Below are 14,993 nucleotides of genomic sequence, written 5' to 3'. Positions count from 1 at the left end.
TTCTCGTTTTGACTGCAATGTAGTCTTTTGCAGCATCTTATGTTTAAACTTCAATAAAAAAACTGTCAACTTTTTTTTTTTAAGTCCTTAGGTTATAACTTCCACTTCTGACTTGCACGGTGTCAAATGATAAATACCTCTGGTTGTTCCTCTGACCAGAGAACATCTGGGAACATGTTGGGTTGGATTTATTAAAGCAAATTTGCGTTCTTAACCTTGATAGATGCACAAGCATGCTGACCCACTTACGTTGTGCTCCCCTGGACCTCCACGTTTCGTTCAGTAGGTGGCTTAAAAATGAGTTTTGAGAGGTGAAGTGAAAAGAGATGGTAACGTTCGGTTTAGCGCTTATCTGTGGTTTCCTTTGCTCATAAATGATCTTGTGAAGAATAAATGTGTTTTATTCTTAACATGCTGTTGACTGTTCTCCTTTCATCCTCATCCAGGGTAAGAAGACCAAGGACCCCAATGCCCCCAAGCGACCCATGTCTGCGTACATGATCTGGCTGAATGCCAGCCGAGAGAAGATCAAGTCTGAGAATCCTGGCATCAGCATCATCGACCTGTCCAAGAAGGCCGGGGAGATGTGGAAGGGTATGACCAAGGACGACAAGGAGGTAAGACGTACGATGAGCAGGTGTGATGGACATGACGAGGCACAACAAAGAGTTAGTCTCTGAGGGAGAGGAGTGTGGGTGACCGTGAAAGGATGAATGGCAGGGCTGTACAGTCTGCGACAAGCTGAGGGTTCTAAGGGTCTGTGAACCTGCAGGCAGCCAAGGGTTTAAAGCATTAATCACCAAAAACAAGACCATGACTTCATTAAGAGATGGTGGGGGCAGGGGTTCCAGAGAACGATGACTTGGCACCGCACAGACTTTAAAAAGGTCGTAATGGCGGGTGCAGTGTAAGAATGACGGGAGGAGGTCCGGAAGTCCAAGAGAAGCCAGGATGAGTTCTCGAAGGGCAAGACCAGTGGTGAGCGTGCCGCGAGAAGACCCTAGTTTTAATAGCGTGAGATCTAGAAGGGAAGACCGTGGATGAGTGTGTGGTTGAAAGGACCCTAGTTTTCAGCATGAGATCAAGAAGAAAAGACCCTAGTTTGCCAGTATGAGATCTAGATGGAAACCAGGGATGAGCGTGCCGCGGGAAGACCCTAGTTTAACAGCGTGAGATCTAGAAGGGAAGACCCATGGGAGAGTGTGTGGTTGAAAAGACCCTAGTTTTTAAGCATGAGATCTAGAACGGAAAACCAGGGGTGAGCGTACCGGGAGAAGACCCTAGTTTAACAGAGTGAGATCTAGAAGGGAAGACCCATGGGTGAGTGTGTGGTTGAAAAGACCCAAGTTTTCAGCATGAGATCTAGAAGGGAAGACCATGGGTGAGTGCCGGGAGAAGACCCTAGTTTGCCAGCATGAGATCTAGAAGGGAAGACCATGGGTGAGTGTGTGGTTGAAAAGACCCAAGTTTTCAGCATGAGATCTAGAAGGGAAGACCATGGGTGAGTGCCGGGAGAAGACCCTAGTTTGCCAGCATGAGATCTAGAAGGGAAGACCATGGGTGAGTGTGTGGTTGAAAAGACCCAAGTTTTCAGCATGAGATCTAGAAGGGAAGACCATGGGTGAGTGCCGGGAGAAGACCCTAGTTTGCCAGCATGAGATCTAGAAGGGAAGACCATGGGTGAGTGTGTGGTTGAAAAGACCCAAGTTTTCAGCATGAGATCTAGAAGGGAAGACCATGGGTGAGTGTGTGGTTGAAAAGACCCAAGTTTTCAGCATGAGATCTAGAAGGGAAGACCATGGGTGAGTGCCGGGAGAAGACCCTAGTTTGCCAGCATGAGATCTAGAAGGGAAGACCATGGGTGAGTGTGTGGTTGAAAAGACCCAAGTTTTCAGCATGAGATCTAGAAGGGAAGACCATGGGTGAGTGCCGGGAGAAGACCCTAGTTTGCCAGCATGAGATCTAGAAGGGAAGACCATGGGTGAGTGTGTGGTTGAAAAGACCCAAGTTTTCAGCATGAGATCTAGAAGGGAAGACCATGGGTGAGTGCCGGGAGAAGACCCTAGTTTGCCAGCATGAGATCTAGAAGGGAAGACCATGGGTGAGTGTGTGGTTGAAAAGACCCAAGTTTTCAGCATGAGATCTAGAAGGGAAGACCATGGGTGAGTGCCGGGAGAAGACCCTAGTTTGCCAGCATGAGATCTAGAAGGGAAGACCATGGGTGAGTGTGTGGTTGAAAAGACCCAAGTTTTCAGCATGAGATCTAGAAGGGAAGACCATGGGTGAGTGCCGGGAGAAGACCCTAGTTTGCCAGCATGAGATCTAGAAGGGAAGACCATGGGTGAGTGTGTGGTTGAAAAGACCCAAGTTTTCAGCATGAGATCTAGAAGGGAAGACCATGGGTGAGTGCCGGGAGAAGACCCTAGTTTGCCAGCATGAGATCTAGAAGGGAAGACCATGGGTGAGTGTGTGGTTGAAAAGACCCAAGTTTTCAGCATGAGATCTAGAAGGGAAGACCATGGGTGAGTGCCGGGAGAAGACCCTAGTTTGCCAGCATGAGATCTAGAAGGGAAGACCATGGGTGAGTGTGTGGTTGAAAAGACCCAAGTTTTCAGCATGAGATCTAGAAGGGAAGACCATGGGTGAGTGCCGGGAGAAGACCCTAGTTTGCCAGCATGAGATCTAGAAGGGAAGACCATGGGTGAGTGTGTGGTTGAAAAGACCCAAGTTTTCAGCATGAGATCTAGAAGGGAAGACCATGGGTGAGTGCCGGGAGAAGACCCTAGTTTGCCAGCATGAGATCTAGAAGGGAAGACCATGGGTGAGTGTGTGGTTGAAAAGACCCAAGTTTTCAGCATGAGATCTAGAAGGGAAGACCATGGGTGAGTGCCGGGAGAAGACCCTAGTTTGCCAGCATGAGATCTAGAAGGGAAGACCATGGGTGAGTGTGTGGTTGAAAAGACCCAAGTTTTCAGCATGAGATCTAGAAGGGAAGACCATGGGTGAGTGCCGGGAGAAGACCCTAGTTTGCCAGCATGAGATCTAGAAGGGAAGACCATGGGTGAGTGTGTGGTTGAAAAGACCCAAGTTTTCAGCATGAGATCTAGAAGGGAAGACCATGGGTGAGTGCAGGGAGAAGACTCTAGTTTGCCAGAATATTTCCGCACAACTTTTTGCTGTAGCCTGCCTCATTACTCCCACATATAGATCTTTGTAAGTAGTTTAGCTTCTAGGCACCCATTTGTTTTTTTCATAGTTTAGCCCCAATAATTGACCTCCAGTTATCCCTTTTCCTTTTGTTCTTTTTGAAAGGACTCTCTCCGTTTCTCTCAGCTTCTTTCCCTCTGATCTTGTTTGGATGTGTTGCCGTTGTTTTCCTGAGCTGTACTTGTCGTATCCGGTTGATGTTTCGGTATCTGCATTTCTCAGGTTATTGCAAGAACAGCCTCATTAACAGAAAAGCCTTTTTTTGTATTCAAATTGTTTTTTTGCGCTTGTTTGAGTCGTGTGCAGCCTCTTCTGAGGAGGGAGGTGTCAAAGACTTTCAAACCCAGCATCCCGTGGGTTAGATGTGTCTAGCAGAATGTGCCACACAGGTTCCGCTATTCATCCTCCATTGAGCATCTTCCAGATGAGGCCACACGTACTTAAGTTCACATCATCCCCCTCCTCTGGAACAGGCTGAAGGAACCACAAAACACTTCTCTGATTAGGGAGAAGCTTTCTCTCTTAAAATGTATGTTGGTGTCCGCAGTTTCCGTATTTGACGCTACCTTTTTCTCTCATGAAGGTCCCAGTCTCATCAGAATAGTGGTCTGTCCGATTTGGTACCTCAGTGAGCAAGGCGCTCCAGGGTTTCATTGGTAGTTATTTCTATTATGATTTTAATGGAGCCGGGTGATGATTGCTGGCGGTACAGTCTGACCACAGCCCCCTCTCCTCCCAGTTGTTGTCCCTTCCATAAGTCACTTATTGACTGCTGTGTTCTGTGTTTCTCTGTCTCGTAGGAGTGGGACCGCAAGGCGGAAACAGCAAAGAAAGACTACGAGAAAGCCATGAAGGCGTACAAAGAAAGCGGTGGAGGAGCAGATTCAGACAGCGGGTGAGTATTTAATTTATTTGAAAAGTTTTATACATGTGAACAGAAGGGGTACGGTTAGTCACTGAACAAGTAAACCTCCTAAACATTTGTAGCGAAACCAACCCAACACAATAAGAGCGTAAACAAAAGAAGAGGAAACCTGTAGTGAGAACATAAGTTGCAACCCGCAAGTGTCTAAAACAAAGGGGATAGCCATGATTCCTCTAGGGTATAAATAAGTGCCTTACATTATACAACAACCCTTTGAAATAAGCAGCAGACATGAAATAGGTTAAATCGTTTGTGACCCACAGTACGGAAACCACGCTTAACAAGCATACTCAAGAAACACGGCATGAGGTAAATATTCTCACTGGAGCATGCGGGCGCTTCCAGGCGCTTTAAGGGCATACAATGCACTCGCAAGGCGCATCAAAACCTAACGCTATACAGAGAATCGGGAGAAAACGAAATGGGAAAACAAGACGCTACCTATCCTGTACGGCAGTGCTGGTATATACCCATGGTATTTAGAGGGTAGATTAGGTTATTATCCCCGGGCTGTATAACTGTGTCCAAGAGGGATGCTAAACCACCATCTAACTAACCGTTTGTTTTGTATATTTTAAAAGGGCGCAAACTCACTCTCCCGAGGTGATGTGCTTTAACATAGGTTTGCACCTCCTCTTGAACACAAGTCCAAGGCATGCCCTTTTCAGGCTCTCAGGGTTGAGGTCTTGACATCCTTTTATTTATTTTAGGTTTTAAATGGTTGTATTTATATATATATATATATATATATATATATATATATATATATATATATATCTCCCCAAAAAAATCTAAAATTCTATAGTTTTCGGCTTAAAAACATTTTATTAGAACTCACTCTCATTAAATTAAAATCAAGTAAGGTGTTCAATCACTTTTTCATATTGTTGACCTGTCTCTACCTATTCCCGTAGTTAGGCGTTTACAGGACGGGGACTCTGGGTCCTGGACCTAGTGTTTTTCTAAAGGTGAATGAGTTTTAGAGGTAGTGTGCACACCTTCTTTCTGAACCAACATATTTAAACAGGTAATTAAATTCTGTGCTATGACATAGGAACACCCAGGGCCGGTTATAGCGCCTCTGGCATGGGTGGGAAGAAAATTAAAATCATGTATTACACATAATTGTATTCCTTAGAACTTGACAGTACTAAGGGTATTTGGAGTTACGTTGAAGTTCAAGACTTGGATACATGAGGTCACTGGCTGAATGCCTCTACATAGCCCTGGAACTCCGGGTGACATGCTGTATTTCCTGCTGGGGATACTTTATTCTAAGTTCACACGAGTTCACATTGCTGCTTAGCTTTTTTCATTTCATCGCTTTGAAGCAGGCGTGCTGCGTTTGAAAAGATATACAAAAGGGGGTTCGCCCTAAGTTGCCAGGGTATGCTCAGATGTGAGTCCCCTGCTCACTTTGCCACTGGATTCAAGCAAGCCGGGCTGAAGACGGCTGAAATGCCAGAAACCGGTCCTCGGAAGCTTGTTTCCGGTCCAGGGAAGACATGGCTTGGCAGTTCGGGCTGGACTGTTCCCATGAGGCACAGGGTCAGACTGATTTGCATATGGCCATGTTTGAACTGGGGTGGCAGAGTGGGCTAAAGAACGGTGATGGATTAAACCCAGATCTGTTGACTGGGTGTGAGTGTTTGATTGGTTCAGATGCTCCGTCCATCACCACCCCCTTTTGTACCGCTTTTTAAAAGATTTTTGCAAACTTTTTCCTGAACAGTAGCTGCTTCTTGAATCCTTGGAGCAGCACTCGAAGTCTGATTCCTGGTTTTGAGTTCAATGGCTTTATTATTCCTCTGCCAACAATAAAGCATCCTGTCCAAGGCGAGCTAGAAAAACTAGGAAAAATTGTGGAGTTTGGGCACAGTTCTCAGTTGGAGTAATGGTATGCTTCTACCACTATTAGGGAGCAATACCTATTTGTTTAGTAACCCTCACACACTCTAGTAGTGTCATACTTAATCATCTGGTTCACCCTGGCTCCTAAAGGCCAAGGTGGGCTCTGCCGTGATTCGGGGAGCTCTTAGGAGAAAAGGCCAGGGGGGTTAAAGATTAAAAACCCACCATACACTCAAGGTATCCCTTTAATATGGAGATATGGTGGGTATTAAAAATAAGCAGATGTAGGGTGATCCAAGGATACAATGGTCCTATGACCCTAGAAATATGCCAACATGTTTCAGCCTATGACCGGCCCTATGGGTCCACGGCTTTCTTCAGGGCAAAGTATAGTAATAGATCCCTCCCTGGAGATATTACCACAAAATTCACACGTTTAAATTAAAAATGTTGTATCAAACACAAGCGCCCTCTGGATATACTCATCCTTATTATGGCATCTATGTTCTCAAATCTATCCAACCCAAATTTGGTGGACCAAACGCGCCTCACGAGTGCAGATTTAACGGGGTAGTCCTGTAGTCACACAGTCATCAAGGATCCTCCCCCCACCACACAACCTACTCTGTTCTGCATCTTCTGGCTTTATTATTCCTCTCCAACAACTGCTCTGTTTGTAGCTCCCACGTCTTCAGATTGCTTGTGTGACGTTACCATGGATTCAGTGTGCTAATGAGTGACTTTAACCGCTAAATGTGTGACCGGAAGAATAACACTGTATCATCAGTCCATCAAATCAGATTTTTAGAGTGCTGCTCATCACCCGCGAGGGTCTCGGGCACTGGTGGCTTCTGCTGCTCTGTGGAATCAGTCGAACAGCCAGCCCTTCAGATCCTTCCTGAATTCCTGCAGGGAGGGGGAGGTCCAGAAGGGGAGGCTGTTCCGGGTGTTGGTGGCCAAGTAGTAGGAAGAGCGCCCTGCTCATGTTTTGCCAGCTGCGGGGGTGTCTGGGTGAGGGAGAGGACAGGGGAGCACAGATGTCTGAAGGGCTGGTGGAAGTTCAAATGGTGATTGATGTAGGCCGGTCCCTTATTACGCAGGGCCTTGTAGGTGTGGGTGAGCATCTTGAATATCCACCTCCTTGTGGACGGGGAGCATGTGGAGGTTCCTATGGTGTGGTGTGATGTGGGCCCGTCCGGGGAGATGGAGGGCGAGTCTGGTCGCCAGTTCTGTATGGTCTGTAGTCTCTTTAGTAGGAGTGAGGCGATTCCTATGTACTGTGTTGCCGTAGTCTAGGCAGCTGGTGACGAGGGCCTCAGTGACAGTGCGTCTGGTGCTGGCTGGGAGCCACATGAAGACTTTCCGGGGCTTGTGGTGAGCGAGGAAGCAGGCTGAGGATACTGCTTTGATCTGGTTTTTCGTGGTGAGTTTGTGTATGGAATTATGCCGAAGTTCCTGGCGTGTTCTGTGGGTGAGGTTCCCAGCTCTGCAGGTTACCAGTTGTCGTTCCATGGGGATGTCACTCCCAAAGAGGAGTACCTCCATTTTGTCTTTGTTGAGTTTGATTCATTTCTTTTGCATCCCGTGGGCAACGCTAGTCATGCACAGGTGGAAGTTGGCCTTGGTGGTGGACAGGTCTGTGGATAGAGGATAACCTGGAGACTGCATATATATGGTGATATCAGTCCATATGTCCTGGCAATGTTGGCTAGTGGGGTCATGTAAGTGTTGAACATGGTAGGTCTGAGAGAGGACCCTTGGGGAACACCGCAGATGTTTTTGGGGTCCGAGGTGTAGGGTGGCAGGCAGATGCTCTGGGTGAGGAATTTTTAAGTGTGTGTAGTGGGACACGGTGTCTAACGCTGCAGAGAAGGGGATCATTGTGGCAGTTTCTCCCAGTTCTATTGGAGTCCTTGTGTTGTCGGTGGCTGCGATTAGGGTGGTTTCAGTGCTGTTTGTTCGAGCTGAACTCAGATTGGGATGGATCCAGGAGACCGTTGTTCTCTAGTTAGTCTGTCAGTTGGCGGTAAATGGCTTTTTCCAGGACTTTGGCAGGGACAGGGAGTAGTGAGAAGGGCCGGTAGTTTTTGAGATTTTTCTGATCTGCAGATGGTGATTTGAGGATTGGTTTGACTTATCAGTAAAGCCAAGCAACGAAATGTATGGACAAGAATGAATAAATGGGGGAGGAGCTTAGCGGGCATCCGTGATGGCCGCGTGAGCACAGCGCTCTCCGGACCCCCGCCACTCCCGGCATAATATCCTGAAAATATCCTGGATTCTCAAAGGGATTATTGAAGAGGAACCTGGGCTGAACTCAATACTGGTTTCGGATTTTGAATTGGACCAGGGGCACCGAAGATACGTCGACTCGAACTTCCCGAGGCCCGCCTTGGGACACACCCGGGACTTGGCGAGGCTCTGATGCCGTGTCTGAGTTGAACAACAGCGGCAGTGGGATTCGACTTCTGGGTCCCCTCTTAACTTTCGGTTTCGATTCTCACTCTGACTACGTCTCTTTACCGATGTGTCTGGCCGGTGGCTGATCCAACAACGAAAAAGTGTACGGGAGCCTTTCGCTCGATTTGGATTTGTCCGGGCCGTCTCCCACCTTGACTTGCCCCCGCTGGTGATTTTTGGACAGTGGCACCCTGTTTTTCAGCGGCCATTTTCACCAGGTCGCGAGGGTCCCTCGGGGGCTCATTCTCCACCATCTCTGGCAGAGGGGACCAAGAGAGACGGAAGACCAAGACTCCCCTTCGTGGGGGCCCGGTCCAGTCTAACGTCATGGACCGGTATACCCAGTCTAAATTGTCCCCGGGTGCCGTCATACCTACCCCGAGTGCAATGGGGGACCCGATGGCTACTTCGGCGGAGCTATCCCTACAGGACGTCATGGGCGCCATCTCTAACATGAAGGAGACTATCGGCCAGCAGTACGAAGCCTTGGCTCACAAAATCGACACTGTGGCCATTGATGTGAATCTGATTCGGGCCGATCTGTCTAAGACCAATGAGAAGGTGAAGTCATTGGACCTCAAGACAACTAATCTCACGACCGATGTCTCGGAGCTTCAGACGGAGATTGGCAATCTTAGAATGGCGAACGATTCTATGTCCCATCGTCTGGAGGATTTTGAGAACAGGGCACGTCGCTGTAACGTGCGTGTAATTGGCGTTCCGGAAAATCCTGAGGCTCACTCCGTTGATCTCCTTGTTGAAGACCTGGTTCAGAACTACCTTGCTCCGTCTGGGTTGAGCAAATTCTTTGCGGTGGAACGTGCCCATCGTGTTCCGGGTGGAAAGGGCAAGCCGGGCGCCCCGCCGAGGCCCATTGTTGCCAAGCTTTTTCACTACAGAGACCGAGACGCTATCCTGCAGGCCTCGAGAGTGAAGGGCCCGGTGGCCTTTGAGAATGCCACTGTGAATTTCTACCCAGACTTTTCTCAGCTTGTCCACAGACAGCGAATGGGCTTCCGTGGGGTCAAGAAGCGTCTCCGAGACTTGGGACTGAAATACGCCATGCTTTTTCCCACCAGGCTGCGAGTTGAGTACAATGAGCGAACATTTTCCTTTGATCGACCTGAGATCGTAAGTGATTGGCTGGATTCCTTACCGGACTGGACTAATTTGACTGATTCCACCGAACACCCGGGTGGAGCCGAGGGTGGCGTAGAGAGCTGAAAGCAATATCTTGGCCCCTGCCTCCGTAACAAGACGCTTTTATTGGGGTTCCGTAGTTGTGTGGTTTGTTTTCTGTGTATTCCCCTCCTCTTCCTCCCTCGGGGTGGCGGGTGGGACAAGGGCCCTTTCCTCCTCCGGGGTCTTTTTGTAGAATGGGGTTGTTTGGGCGACAGGCACACTGCATGTTGGGGTGGCTTTTTAGTCTACTGCAGGGTGGGGGGTGTTGTGTTGGGGGTGGGTTGGTGGGGTGTTTGTGGTTGTGTTCTGTTCTTTTCAAGGCGATGTAATGTTTGCAATTTTGTTTTCAGTGCCTGGCTCTTTGTGGGGTGGCTACTGCGTCACATGTTGGGATGGGGGTAATGGGTTGAGGTTCGTTTCGTGGAATGTCAATGGTTTGGGGGATCGTATAAAACGGGGGGTGGTGTTACGATATCTGCGACGACTGTCTCCTGATATTGTGTTCTTGCAAGATGAGTTACTCCTGGATGATAGGGGGCGCTATGCCGCCCTCGTGGGAAGGTACGAGGGCAGGACCCTTTCCCTGTTTACCGTTTATGTACCCCCTGGCCTGCAGACCTCCACCTATTCAGATGTTGGCCGAGTGCTGTTGGGACTTCCTGATGGTGCTCTTTTCATGGCTGGTGATTTCAACTCTGTTCTCTCGGGTTTGATTGATCGTCACCCCCCCCCAGGGATACTCCTTCGGCCCAAGCGTGGCTGGGTGGTTTCCTGGATACCTTTGGTTTGGTGGACTGCTGGAGACTTATGCATCCCACCCAGCTTCAATATACTTTCCACTCCGGGGCTCATGGGAGCTTGTCCTGCCTTGATTACTTCCTCATGCCAGCTGCGCAGGCTTCCTCAGTCCGGGAGATTAGACACCTGGCCCGGGGCATCTCTGACCACTCCCCGCTCTGGCTCTGTTTTGAAATGGGTATAGAAGCAGTGGGGCGGGTGGCACCTATCAACCCTTGGTACTTGAGCTCTCCTGGGACACGTGATCAACTAATCAAGTCCTTAGACCACTACTTTCTGGACAACGAAGGGTCCGTCTCCTCTGCAGTGTCCCTATGGGAGGCCTTTAAGACGGTGATTCGTGGGCAGGCCCTATCTCTTATCGCTGCAACTAAGAAGGCAAGGAATCGGGAGGTGGTGGTTCTGGAGACGGAAATACTTGGGTTGGAGGCTGACCTGGAGTTGGGTGTTACTCGTGACAAACTCCATGCCCTTGGTCTGAAGCGATTTGACTTACAAGTCCCTGGTCACGGACGCTGCCAAGAAGATGTACAGGGAACAACAGGGCCGACTTTACGATGTTGGGGATAAGGCGGGTAAATTGCTTGCCTGGTTGGACAAGAAGGAAAGAGCGAATCGTGTTGTACCTGTGATTCAGACTTTGGATGGTGTGAGAGTGACTGACCCGGTTGAGATAGTGGAATGTTTTGCGGATTATTTCCGTACTGTTTACTCCCCGGTGTCGGCTAGGGACGAAGATGACTCCCACTTCTTGTTGCGTGACATAGATCTGCCTTGCCTTTCCGAGGTGGAGCGGGTATCTATGGATGCCCCGTTCTCTACGGACGAAATAGCGGCGGCAATTCGATCTCTCCGTTCGGGCAAGGCTATGGGCCCGAACGGCCTGCCGATTGAGTTATACAAACTGCGGCCTGATAAGATTGCGCCCTATCTTCGAGCGATGTTTCGGGAATCCCGTGATCTAGGCGCACACCCCTATATCCAGCGCCTGGCCATGATAGTGGTTATTCCTAAAGAAGGTAAACCCCGAGACCTTTGTGCGTCATATAGGCCCATCTCCCTGTTAAACGCTGAGCCTAAGGTGCTAGCCAAGGTTCTTGCCACTCGTCTGCTAGTGGTCATCGGTGACTTGATTCATCCGGACCAATCCGGATTTATCCCGCACCGGAACACAGCCCTTAACCTGCGGCGCCTTCATGGAGTCCTCGCGAGAGCGGGGTCACTGACGGAACCGGCCATTTTGGCTTCATTGGACGCCTCGATGGCCTTCGACACGATAGTGGCCCTACCTTTGGGCTGCCCTCGTGAAGTTTGGTTTCGGCCCGGAGTTTATCGGATGGGTGAAACTGTTGTATACCAACCCCCTGGCGCAGGTCATTGTTAACGGTCGAGTGTCGGTACCCTTCTCCCTTGGTAGGGGGACCAGGCAGGGATGTCCCTTGTCTCCGCTGCTTTTCGCTCTCGCATTGGAGCCGCTAGCTGCGTGGCTCCGATGGGCGCCGTCTATCAAAGGTATACGGTGGTCCCCCGACTTTGAGAATCGTGTTTCGCTTTACGCCGATGACATTCTTCTCTATCTCACCTCCCCGCGTAAATCTCTAAATGTCCTCTTTGACGTCCTTACCTCGTTCGGCAAGAACTCTGGCTTGATTATAAACTGGGCTAAATCCTGTGTGTTATTTCTGGCGGCTTGCCTCCGCTACCACGTAGATTTCCCATCCAGGTTACTCAATCGGGCTTTAAATATTTGGGGATTTTTATTACACTGGACTCGTCGCTCCGCTTCGAACGCAATCTCCTTCCCCCACTTCGTAGATTGAGGCTGGACGTGGCCCGGTGGCGTAAATTACCTTTGTCGCCGCTGGGCAGGGCCGCCCTCTTCAAGATGATGTCCCTACCGCGATTTCTTTATGCACTCCAGAATTCTTTTGATGACATCCCTACTAGTTATTTCCGGGAGGTGGAGGGTTTACAGCGACAGCTGATTTGGGACGGGCGTCCACGCATTGCCCTTGCGAAGCTCACCATCCCTTGGTATGATGGGGGTATGGCACTTCCTGACATCAGAAGATATTATTGGGCCTCCCAGTTGTCCGCCATCAACCATTCGGTATACTCACCCGGCCCGATTCCGGCTTTTGAAATGGACAAATTTCAATTGCCGGGTGGAGACTTCAATAGAGTGCTTTATTCCAGGGCGGCTGGGCTTCACCTTACGGGACCGACTAGGATTGCGGTTAGTGTGTGGCGAGCTGCGAATGTGAGCATGGGCTGGGTTGATCGAGTCACGCTGGCGACTCCACTTTATGCGTCTGAACGTTTGGGATGTCTCTGGACTACGAAGGGGTTTGAACGCTGGGACATGATTGGTATCTGTAGAGTGGGTGACCTCTGGGTGAACGGAGCAGTGAAGTCCTTCGAGGCCCTTCGGAATGAATATGAATTGAGTGACAGAGAGTTTTTTAGATACTTGCAGGTCAGTCATGCTCTGACTTCGGTTCTAGTTTCCGGTGCCGCCATCCCTGAATCCTCCCCCCTTGAAGATCGTATACTTGACGGTCATCTCCCTGATAGCGCTATCTCTTTGATCTACAAGAAGTTGATCAACAATCGAGCGGATCTGCTTGGCCGGCTTAGAGAAGTGTGGACTGGAGACGGGCTGGAATTGGACGACGAAGATTGGCAATCGGCTCTGTCTTCCCCGAAAGAGGTCGCCATTCCCGCCCATCTCCGTCTCGTCCAGCTTAAGATATTACACCGGGTGTACGTTACTGGTCCTCGTTTGGTTGCAATGGGTTTCTCCCCGGATGGGCTGTGCAAGCGTGGGTGCGGGATGAGTGCTACGTTTCTCCATATCCTTTGGGAGTGTTCGGAGGTGGCTGATTATTGGACTAAAGTGCTTGCGGTGATGGCTGATGTTACTGGGATTACCCTGTTGCCTGAGGCCCGGAGGTGTTTGCTGAACGTGTGGGAACCCAACGATTACACAGTGGCCCAGACGAGATGGGCGACCCTGGGGTACATGGTAGCAAAACGAGATATAGCGCAGCTTTGGGGCTCGCACAGACCCCCTACCGTGTCTGTGTGGGAAGAAAATATGGACTGGTCTATGTTCAGGGAAAAGACGGTATACACAGCTAGGGGCAGACCAAGGGCATGGACGAAGATCTGGTGTCAGTGGAACGCCTATCGTGGGAACATTTGTACTCCTCCCCTGGTGGATACCCCTGATGTCCCCTTGTCCCCCTGAATTGGCATTCCCGTAAGTTTGTTCATTATTCATATGGCTTGCTTGACCTCCTCTCTGTCCCCCCACCCTGACTCGTTCCATTGATTGCAATTTTGTATCTCCCATTAGTGAGCTTCCCCCTCATGGGCTGACTCTCCGTTACGCTATTCGCCTTTGTTTTTGTGTTTGTTTCCTTTTAGTTCTTTCTAAAATAAGAAAAGTTTTCTATCCTGCTTTACACTCTGTGCGGCATTTTGTATCCTGTTCTCGCCTGACCGCTGGGGTTTCGACCACTGATTTTCTTACACTGCACCATGCCTTGCTGTTAGCGGCCGGCCCGTGTGGTTGTAGGCCCGTGTTTGTAAATATGATTTCTGCTACTCAAATAAAAGTTTTTAATCAAAAAAAAAATAATGAATAAATGACTGGTTTTTATATAGAGCACGGCTGCTCAATAAGCGTCCCGGCGCTGGGCAAGAAAAATCGGAAGGGTGGAGTGGGAATTTAGTTTAAATAGGCTTTAAAAGATTTTTTTTTTAATCTGCCTCATCCATAATGGATCTAAGTTGAAGCGGCATCTGAGTCCAGATCTTCGCATTGAGCACCACAAAAGAGGCACGACGTTTTCTTCTAAAGCAGGAGAAGTTATCAGCCGGGCATTACCTGAGCATAACGCCCTCGAGACCCTCTCATTCAAATAACTGGGCCCTGTATTGTAAAAGGCTTGAACTATCATTAAGGCCTTGAACATGACTCTTATGCAGCCAATGCATTGACCCCCGAAATTGGGACATCGAAGACTATTTATGCAACTTGTACATAAGGCGGATAGCTGTGTTCTGCCTCACTTGGAGACAGTGTAATATGGGATTCCCAGTTATAGTACACGGTCGTAATCCAAAGAATCTGTGTCCTCTCCGCGGTTGTCCGCGCATCACCTGGAAGAAAGTCCAGGAATTTCCTGAGCACTCTTCAGATATTGCACCCTTTTGAGTAATGAAAAGCTCTACAATTGTGTTGAAATTGCTGCACCACCCCAAAAAGGGAAGGTTAATGCTTTCTTTATAATGAACAATAAATGTCTGGCTGATTTGTGGCAGCCTACCTTGCATTGTGTGGAGCACCATTTTAAAAGCACTATAATCCTGAAGTCACTGTTCCCCTCCGTGTGAACCAGGACTAGGTTCAGTTTTTCTCTGGTTACGCACAAACCCCTGTAGTGATTCCGTTAACCGGTTGAGGTGTCCAAGCGTTTGAGAATTCATGTAATCCCATCAGTTTCTTGAACGTGTGCGATTTCTCCTCCTTCATTCGGGTGTTGTGGTTAAAGATGAAAGACCA

General features: G+C 49.1%; 1 protein-coding gene across 3 annotated transcripts in view; it reads left to right on the top strand.

Annotated features, from left to right (window-relative positions):
• Positions 1 to 14,993, top strand: part of SSRP1 (structure specific recognition protein 1) — a 93,186-nt gene that overhangs the window by 60,651 nt on the left and 17,542 nt on the right. For all 3 annotated transcript variants that reach the window (XM_078674408.1, XM_078674564.1, XM_078674486.1), the window contains exons 14-15: positions 447 to 617; positions 4,008 to 4,102. In XM_078674408.1, coding sequence (XP_078530534.1) covers positions 447 to 617; positions 4,008 to 4,102 — 266 coding nt within the window. The remainder of the gene's footprint in view (positions 1 to 446; positions 618 to 4,007; positions 4,103 to 14,993) is intronic.

This window comes from Lissotriton helveticus, chromosome 1_1, assembly GCF_964261635.1.
Source record: "Lissotriton helveticus chromosome 1_1, aLisHel1.1, whole genome shotgun sequence".
Classification (NCBI taxonomy): Eukaryota; Metazoa; Chordata; class Amphibia; order Caudata; family Salamandridae; genus Lissotriton; species Lissotriton helveticus.
The sequence above is the reverse complement of the archived record's forward strand: the minus strand, read 5'-3'. Positions and strand labels throughout refer to the sequence as shown.